A 10,077-nucleotide genomic window follows, 5' to 3' on the forward strand; every position below is an offset into this window, starting at 1 on the left:
TATGGCAATGAATCATCATCTTGTGCTCATGACAAGTCATCTCCTTGCATAAGACATTGCACCATTGTGCCAAGCCATCTAAAGGGGGAGTCACTATTGCACCTTGCGCCTCAAATCATTGTAGCCATAGATTGTACACCACTACTTGGCACTATACTCGTGTATGGGTGTTAGAAAGGCTCATTTGTCTACTTAACCCATATTTGAGGCCTCACATCATGTATCCTTAGGGTGGTCAAAGTTCAAGCCAAGTTGCATCCTTTAAGTTATGCACAGCCCTTTCCCACAAAAAAAAAAAAACCACCTATTTCCAAGGTACTTGGAGGAGACATCAAGGGTGCTCGAGGAAACATGATGATTTTTTCATTAGTTATGGAAAATCCAAAAAATAAAAATTCCACTTGGATACTCTTTTTAAAGCTTCCTCTTTTAAGAAAAATAAATACCAACATTCCAAAATTCAACACTTAAATTTTGGTCCAGAAGGGTCATGCTACATGCTGCAATATGTTGAATTGTGTTTTATAGATTACCATAATGCGTGTTGTCCCTCTCAACCATAATGTGTGTTGTTTCTCTCAATTATAATGTGTGTTGTCCCTCTCAGCACCACCTAACCCGCTCATGACCCATTATAAGCCTTGATATCTACCTTGCCTTACTCCTTGAGCCCTCATGGGTGCAAGGTGCCTACCAAAGAGGCTCTTGAGATCGTATTGTTCAAATTAAGAGGCTGATAATTAGGTAGTTAATGAATTTACCCATTTCTTCCTACTTTTAACTTATAAAATCTTTCATTACTTTTTGAGTTTAAATTTTAAACCTTAATAATAATCATAAATTCTTAAAATATGGTAGTGGGATAAAATTTGCACATTCCATGTAGGAAGATAGACTATAAATTTAGTAAATTTATGGGATAAAGTAATGGGAAAAATCAAGAAATCAATCTTCCTAGCCCTTTAATTAATAGGATAGATAAAAGAGGGAAAAATAAATTTTTTTTAAAAAATTTAACAAAAGTTTATTGATTTTAACCTTAATTTTGTTTTCGTCCATTTTTTTCCTGTCTACTAAACAAAATTTGGTACCCATTGGGCTGAAATTCAGGAAGTAAGATTACAGCAAACAATCATGCTTTGTAGTGACAATATATAGTTTAACCGCAGGTGTCTCCATTTTTAATGTTCAAAAGCTCGCCATTTAAATTTTTAATAGGTAAATTACTAAAACGACATCGTTGTTTCGCATTTAGTAAACGGCTAAAGAGGGAAAAAAAAAAGTGGGAACAATCTTACTAGCTTCGCCATTTACAACGTGGATTCTTAAAACCCATGTCAAACTCGTCCAGCCCACCACCGGAGCTCCAGGATGCTCGCAGTGAAACACATGTCGCCCGCGCCACCTCTCCACTGCAGCTTCTCGGCGCCCATCCAAACCCTAAAGCCTACTCTCACTCTGCCGCTAATTCCGTTCTTGAAGAAGGATAAGTTTCGATTTCGATGCGAGCTCACGAGCTTTGGAAAACCCCAAAAATGGGCCGTTGAATTCGACTCCACCACAATTCCAAATCCTCGTCCTGTTCTAATGGCTTCCACTGCCACATTGACTTCTTCTCCCAGGAATGCTAAGAAGGTATGCCTTTTCTACTGCGCAGAGACGAAGGCGCTCGCCGAGCGAATCGCCGCCGAGTCCGATGCCATTGAACTTCGTAGCATCACCTGGAGGTTCGTACTTGCTGCTGTTCAGACTCTTCTTCCATATTTGAATTTTGATCTAGGTTTTTTTCTCGAAATTGCGACTTGTTGAGGATGCTCGCGCAATTGTATGTTAGCAATTGAAATTAAACCACATTACAAGAGATCGCGAGCATTAACATGTGTATTTTCAATCGCTGCGGTTCCTAAAAGAGGTTCTTGAACAATTAGTATTCACTAAGTTCCTTCAATCGTTTTTTGCTTTGTCTATAAGCACACTTCATATTCTTCTTCAGAGCCCCGATAAGCCAAATATAAATACATACATACTTATATATATATATACACATGTACATTTGGCATCTTGTGGTCTATTTATATACATTGATGGAATTTGAGTCTAATAGTCGCTTTATATTTTATTATTTTGGGTATTTTTTTTCTTCTTGTTCAATTGTAACATGTATACTATGGATAAATGTGGAGGAATGAATGAGTACTGTTTTCCGGGTTTCTCCCATTTTTTTTGGATTTGTTTGTGTCTGAATTATGAAGGTGAAGTTGGTTCTAGTTTTTGATCCTGACATGGTTGTGGGATAATATGTTAGGACATTTGAAGATGGATTCCCCAACTTATTCATATCTAATGCTCAAGGGATTCGCGGACAGCATGTAGCATTTCTAGCCTCATTTAGTTCCCCAGGAGTAATATTTGAGCAGCTCTCTGTTATATATGCATTGCCTAAGTTGTTCATCTCCTCATTCACACTAGTCCTTCCCTTTTTTCCCACTGGTACTTCTGAGCGCATGGAGGAGGAGGGAGATATTGCAACAGCTTTTACTCTTGCTAGGATCTTGTCAAATATACCAATTTCAAGGGGAGGACCTACTAGTTTAGTAACTTTTGATATCCATGCCTTGCAGGTTGGTTCTGAATGATTGCTAATATTGATGTTTTAACATTCTTTTACTCATGCTTGTCAATCGTGATATATTTCTGCAGATCTTTTCTGTTTCAGCTGCATTGATTTTGGCAAATTTCTGACTGTTTTTGTTCCCTTGTTTTGTTGCATTTTAGGAGAGGTTCTACTTTGGTGATAATATTCTTCCATGCTTTGATAGTGGGATACCATTGCTGAAAGCAAGGCTTCAACAACTTCCTGATTCTGACAATGTGAGACGTTGATCCATTCTTTTGGTTCCATATTTGTCTAATGATTTCTCCTTTGATCTTTGATGGTGCTTTATTCTGTAATTGGGAGCTACAGTGAATGCTCTTTGTTTGTGAAAACCCAAAAACAAGCATTCTTCTGTGAGGCTACACAAGCAGATAGGTTGGTATAAGCAGCAGAGAAGAAGTACATGTCCTTAGAATCTGTAATTATGTTGGCCTGTTAGGATAGTAAACAAGAAACTTTGACACTGCAAACTGGCATTATGTGGTGCTTTCTGATTTCATTATCCTTGAAACTTGAAAGAGCTTGAATGTGGTTTTTATTTTCTTATTCGACAGTTTCAATCATATCGCTGTATTGAAATCAGTGACCCATAGTTTACACCTAGCAAATTACTGTTAATTTTATGATTTTTTTTTCATTTTTATTTATTTATTTGTGTGTTTTGGTGAAATTACTGGTTATGGAGGTGTTTTCTTTTATTTTTGCATTTTAGTTTAGGGGTTAATTGAGGTTCTAATAATGTGTACAGTGCATAGCTTTAAGAGGTGCAAGGTGCACCTAAGGTGTAGAAGTCTTTTATAGCTTAGGCGCAAGGCACAACAGAAGGCGTTGCCTAAGTAAAGTGAGACTTGACCGGGGATGCATATGAATTTTATAAAATATGATCCAAATTCTGCCCAATTAATAAAAAATTAAGATTCCAAACATTTAAAAGTAAAGTAGCCGAGGCTCACCTTGAAGTGCATATCTTGGTGCATATCTTGAAGTCCAAACATTTAAAAATTAAGATTCCAAATATGAATTAAGATAAGGTGCATATCTTGGCAAGCAAGGTGCCATAATTAGGGGGTGGTTGTGCCTTGAAGTGCGCCTTTTAAAACTATGGTACAATGTACCAAAAATAAGGATTAACCCAAGCTTCGTATGGAGATTAGATTTCATGAGAGGCAATTTACTATGGAGTTGGGCACATCTATGACAATCAGATGTCAGTAAGAACAGTGACAACTTAACATTTCTCATTTCTGACGACTGTGCTGCTTTTCTTTCTCTTTCCCTTTCAGATATCCATAGCTTTTCCTGATGATGGTGCATGGAAACGATTTCATAAGCAGCTGCAGCATTTCCCAACGGTAATTTCCTATCTCTTTGTGACAAGGGTGCTATACTCTGCTTATTATCATTTTGAACACCCATTTTCATTAAAACAGTTAGCATAAAGTACAAGATTATTTTAAGTTAGCCTTCATTTTGTAGGTGTCCATTTCTGTGTGTTTTAATGGTGCTATTTTATCCACTTCAAACTAGTTTTGACCTATATAAGCAATCTGGTTGCTATTTGGCTAAAGAAGGCTGTTTGGATTAAATATCTAACTCACATTTGATCTCTTTTACCCACTTCCTGGATCATTGAGTTGGCACATCTCCCTGTGGTTTTTTCCTTAAAGACCACCTTAGAACAAAGTGATGGAAATGGAGATCATATAGGTGAACATATTCATCCTTTAGGTTTTTTTATTTTTATTTATTTTATTTTATTTTTTATTATTTTAATTTCTCCCTTTTTCTTCTTTCTTTTTCTGATAAGCAAATATCTTATGCTTTAACTGCATTACTCTACGGATGGTTTTTGATTGTTAGGAAAGCCAGCATGGATTCAATGTTTCTAGCCTTAAATATTTGGCATCTTAGAATAATTAGATTTTGGATGAATTGTTCGGGAGACTATTCTTACCACAGAAAGAATTTATATAGTTGGATTGATGTGTTTGGTCCTTACCTGTGTTTTGTCACTTGGGGTACTATGAGGGACCTTCCAAAGGGGATTTTGTAATGCTGTTTCCAATGATTTTGGATGAAATAACGTGTATGGAAAACTTAAGTCTCATAACTACATAACACCTTCCTGTCTTTGAAACCCAAAGTGAAGAAGCATCTACACCGTGTGTTCAACTGTGTGACGCCATCTCTTTGGCAGACATGCCTGTGTCTGTTTTTCAGTCTTACTAGATAAAGTTTTTTTTTTATACTATACCTTCATAACTCATCATACACTTGATACTCAGATTGTTTGTGCAAAAGTTCGGGAAGGTAACCAACGAATTGTACGTATCAAGGAAGGAGATCCTAAAGGGCGCCATGTTGTCATTGTTGATGATCTGGTACAATCTGGTGGCACTCTGATTGAATGCCAGGTAGGCTAATCCTTGCAAATAATTCTGTTCTCCAAGTGTTGACCTTTCTGTATACTTTGTTTCTTGGACTTATATCATTCTACATCAGGACAATACAAATGGTTTTGGGATGGGATGAAGTTTCAATTTTTTTATGAGGATTATGTGTTTTTAAATGTGGAAGTTTGAATACTCTATATCTTTCATTTGTCTTCATCTGTTAGAAAGATTGATTATGGAGTGCCATGGAGATCTGCTTGATTAAAAAAGTAATATTGGAATATGATCATGCTTTTTATCTCTATTGGTCTGGATGATCAGAGAAGTGATACTTGCTCAACTTGAAATTTGTGTTTGGTCCATACATGGATCTAATTTGCTTGCTAATTCTTCTTCTTTGCATCTGAATATAGTTTATTTGCAACACCACTATCTAACCGGACCCTCATGCAATTAAAGGAGACTTATTTTTCTATGGGTTATTTTAATTTGAGGCATCATACTTACCCTATCATCTCCATGTTTTCAGAAAGTGTTGGCCTCCCATGGAGCAGCAAAAATCAGTGCCTATGTGACACATGGGATCTTCCCCAATAGGTCATGGCAACGCTTTGGAGAAGATAAAGGAGGTATGCATGTATCTCAGTTCCATTAGTAAATTAGTGCATCCGGTGTAAGTAAATATCAAAATGGAAATGATAACCATCACCATGTGGTGCTGTCTAGCTAAACTTATTTTTCTGATCATAATTTTTAGAATTTTTTTTTATCCTAAACACAAACACAACTTTTGAAGGTGTTTGGATTAAATTCTCAAATATGAGTAATGAGCCCCACACTTCCCTGCATGATTTATCCTTCCTTTTGGAAAAACAGAGAAACTCATGCTTGGGAAGGAAATTTTTCTTTAATTAAAATTATCCTTAGTAGTTTTAATAAAAACATTTTTAAATTACAATTCCCAAACATACAATTCAAACAGACAGCAGTAGTAGTTACTTCTGCTTCTACTGCTGCTAAATCCAAAAACAAAATACTATCCAAACAGGCCCTGTGTATAGTTTACAAATTTATTTCTGGGAGGCTAGTGGGGCATGCTACCATTGATGCCGTAGATTCTCTATTATATGTTTTCTAGTGTGGCCTTCCTTCCTGCTTCTTCCCTTTTATAATTGCTCCATGGTGAAATATTCTCATCCTTGTTCTTTTCGTTGTTATTCTCTGGTTTTATACAGGGTGTCCTGCCAATGGGCTGACCTACTTCTGGATCACAGACTCATGCCCCTTGACAGTGAAGGAAGTGAAGAACAAACCCCCTTTTGAAGTTCTTAGCCTTGCTCGTTCCATAGCAGCAACCCTCCAGATATAACAGTGGCCTAAAAGCATCGTCATTTTCTTTCTTTTGGTCATGTAACCATCTAAGTTAGGGACTTTTCTCAATAGTACGGTAATTTAAAAAAGTTATGCTTAAATTATTGTAGTAGAAGAAGTTATTACAAATATATGGTAGTTTTTGCCACCTAGGAGAGAGGAAATAGGAGAGAGGAGAGAGGGTAGGAGAGAGGGGATAGGAGATAGGGTGAACGGATAAATTTTTTAAAACCAAAATCAGATCAAATTTCAAAGGGAACTCGTCTCTTCAATAGACGAGTTCTATGAAAAAAAAATATATATTTTTTATAAAAAAATTCCCAAATTAAAAAAAAATAATAATAATTCCAACGAGTTCCATGAATATATATATATATATATATATTTATATTTAAAAAAATTCTCAAATTAAAAAAAAAAAATTCCTCAAGAGAGACGAGTTCCATAAAAAATTCCTCATAAAAAAACAATTCCTTAAGGGAACTCGTCTCTTCTTTTTTAAAATTCCCAAATTAAAAAAAAAAAAAAAAACAATTCCTCAATGGAACTTGTCTCTTGAGTTCTTATGAAAATAAAATATATATATTTTTTTAAATTCCCAAATTATTTTAAAAAAAAAAAAAAAAAAAAAACTCCTTAAGGGAACTCGTCTCTTCAAATTCCTAAAATTAAAAAAAAAAAAAAAAATTCCTCAAGGAACTCGTCTCTTCAAGAGACGAGTTCCCATGTAAAATTTTTTCTTTTTACAAATTTTTAAAAAAAAGGAAAAAAAAAAAAAGCAATTCCTCAAGGGAACTCGTCTTTTCAAGAGACGATTTCCCATGGAAAAAAAAAGTTTTTTTTTAAAAAAAAATTCCCAAATTAAAAAAAAAAAAAAACAATTCCTCAAGGGAACCGTCTCTTCAAGAGAGAGTTCCCATGGATTTTTTTTTAATTCCCAAAAAAAAAAAAAAAAAAATCCTCAAGGAACTCGTCTCTTTAACAGACGAGTTCCATGAAAAAAAAAATATATATTTTTAAAAATTCCAAATTAAAAAAAAAAAAAAAAAAAAAACAATTTGTCAAGGGAACTCGTCTTTTGAAAATTCCCAAAAAAGAAAAAATAAAATAAAATTCCTCAAGAGGGAACTCGTCTCTAAGAGACGGGTTCCATGAAAAAAAATTCCCAAATTATAAAAAATAAAAAAATTTCCTCAAGGGAACTGAAGTAGGGATGGCAACGGGGCGGGTTTTTTCGGGTACCCGCCCCGCCCCGCCCCTAATGGGACGGGGTTAAAATTTATTAAACGGGTTTGGGACGAGTTTGGGATTTTTTTTTAAAACCCGGGTTCGGGTATTGCCCCATCCCGCCCCGCCCCGTTTACATATAAAATTAATTTTAAAATTTAATTTAATTTAATTTTAAAATTAATTTAATTTAAAATTTAATTTTGATATTTTTAATATATAGATAATAATAAATTTTTTTAATAAAATAAGTTATAAAAAATATAATAATTTTATTATTTATAAAATATATTTATTTTAATGTAATTAAAATTTTTTAAAGTAAAAAAAAAAAAAAAAAAAAACCTAAACGGGGCGGGGCGGGGCGGTATGGGAATTTCCCATACCCACCCCGCCCCGTTTATTTTTTTTTTTAAATGGGACGGGGATGGGAATTGGTTTTGCTAAACGGGGCGGGGTTGGGATAGGAGCGACCCGTCCCGAACCCGCCCCGTTGTCATTCCTAAACTGAAGAGACGAGTTCCCATGAAAAAAAATATATTTTTATATTTTAAAAAAAAAAATCCCAAATTATATAAATAAAAAATAAAAAAAATCCCTCATGGGAACTCGTCTCTTGTAGAGACGAGCTCCCTAAAATATATATATATATATATATATTTTCATGGGAACCCGTCTCTTGAAGAGACGAGTTCCATTGAGGAATTATTATTTTTTTTTAATTTGGGAATTTAAAATATATATATATATATATTTTCATGGGAACTCGTCTCTTCAAGAGATGAGTTACCTTGAGGAATTGTTTTTTTTTTTTTTGAGGAATTTTTTTTTTTTTAATTTGGGTTTTAAAAAAAAAAATCGATCGGAACTCGTCTCTTGAAGAGACGAGTTCCCTTGAGGAATTGTTTTTTTTTTTTTAAATTTGGGAATTTTATATATATATATATATATATATATATTCATGGAACTCGTCTCTTCCCTTTTGAAATTTGAAGCCTTTTGAAATTTGAAAAGATGATTTTGGTTTAAAAAAAATTTATCCGTTCACCCTCTCTCCTCTCTCCTATCTCCTTTTTCCTATGTGGCAAAAACTATCATATATTTATAATAATTTCTTCTACTACAATAATTTAAGCATAACTTTTTAAAATTACCGTACTATGGAGAAAAGTCTTCTAAGTTAGAGCAGACTTGGGAGTTGCACTTAAGAGGGAAAAAATTCAAAAATTACACATTACAAGTCTTGGCACCTTTGGGGCAGTAGAATAATAACCTTTGGTTTAACCAGAATAAAAATTCAAATTGTCTTTTGCTGACAAATTAAATTTACTGTGATGTCTTTTACTCTCTACAAAGACGGAACAACTGTTTGAATAAAAATATTTGTTGAGATTTCATCAAAGACAAAGCTATCGGAAAATTGGTTGGATTTTATTGAAATATTAGGAATATCAAACGAAAAATTTGGAAAAAAAATTCTATAAAAGACAATGGATAAGTAAGTGATAACTATGGAAATTGTTTTTTATTTTAATAACATTTATAATAAGACAATACAATATATATCATTAAACATATTTGATATTAAAAATGATAGTTTATGTATTTAAGGATATAAAACAAATGATGATATTCATATGATTATTTTTTTTATTATATTTATAATTTTATTTATGAACTTCATTTATATTTAATTTCTATATAAAATATATTTAAAAACTCATTAGGTTATCATATGGTTTTATAGAATTTGAAGATGAAATAATTAAAATCTATTTATTTTTTAATTAAAATTTTGTTTTTTAAAGAAGTTTTAGGGAAGATAAACAAAGCCATATATATACATTTTGTGTATATACAAGTGAAGAGTGGTTTACTGGTAAAGACCTCAGTTTGTCCCGCCATGTTTCAAGTTCCTTCTCATTTTTCCAAGATTTTGAGGGGCAATCGTCCAAATATGGCCAACGGTCTCAAAAATCGACACAACATTGTTCATTTATTTGCCGAAAGTCTTCCAGCCAACCACTCCCAAATTTTCGATTCGGGGCAGGCCAATTTCTCAACTTTATCGTCATTTGAATGAATATGAGATTTAAAAAGAGTTTCCAGTTGAATATGACATCCAAAGGGATTCGCCACTCTAACTATCACTTTCAATTGAAAATTGCATGCAAAACGTTTTTCTTTTTCCCTTCTCTCTTTCATTTTTCTTTTATTTTTTCCTGAAAACTACACTCGAACATCATGGCTTGACGGTTGCATTCCAGTACAACTACCTGACTAACTGGGCTATTGGGACGTTGCAATTAAGGGTTCCAACTGAATAAATCAGGTCCCACTTAGTGGTGTCGTTTTAAGCTCTAACCACCCTGGGCCTGTCAGTTCTCCAGAATGCTTACCATCGTCCAAGAATTAATTAAGAAACTAAAA

At 33.9% G+C, this 10,077-nt stretch overlaps 1 protein-coding gene across 1 annotated transcript; it reads left to right on the plus strand.

The window, feature by feature from the left end:
- Window positions 1-1,319: 1,319 nt before the first annotated feature.
- On the plus strand, window positions 1,320-8,859 carry LOC117927919 (ribose-phosphate pyrophosphokinase 4-like). Its single transcript, XM_034847682.1, has 8 exons — window positions 1,320-1,727; window positions 2,306-2,621; window positions 2,776-2,871; window positions 3,940-4,008; window positions 4,942-5,070; window positions 5,579-5,678; window positions 6,285-6,476; window positions 8,832-8,859. The coding sequence occupies exons 1-7, from the start codon at window positions 1,372-1,374 to the stop codon at window positions 6,416-6,418; spliced, it is 1,200 nt and encodes a 399-aa protein (XP_034703573.1). The 5' UTR covers window positions 1,320-1,371; the 3' UTR covers window positions 6,419-6,476; window positions 8,832-8,859.
- The last annotated feature ends 1,218 nt before the right edge of the window (window positions 8,860-10,077 follow it).

The sequence above is a fragment of the Vitis riparia genome, chromosome 1 (genome assembly GCF_004353265.1).
Source record: "Vitis riparia cultivar Riparia Gloire de Montpellier isolate 1030 chromosome 1, EGFV_Vit.rip_1.0, whole genome shotgun sequence".
Classification (NCBI taxonomy): Eukaryota; Viridiplantae; Streptophyta; class Magnoliopsida; order Vitales; family Vitaceae; genus Vitis; species Vitis riparia.

Coding starts and splice junctions, on each gene's coding strand:
- LOC117927919 (XM_034847682.1), top strand. CDS start 1,372: ATGCTCGCAGTGAAACACATGTCGCCCGCGCCACCTCTCCACTGCAGC. Junction 2,622..2,775: donor TTGATATCCATGCCTTGCAG/GTTGGTTCTGAA, acceptor GTTGCATTTTAG/GAGAGGTTCTACTTTGGTGA. Junction 5,071..5,578: donor GCACTCTGATTGAATGCCAG/GTAGGCTAATCC, acceptor CCATGTTTTCAG/AAAGTGTTGGCCTCCCATGG.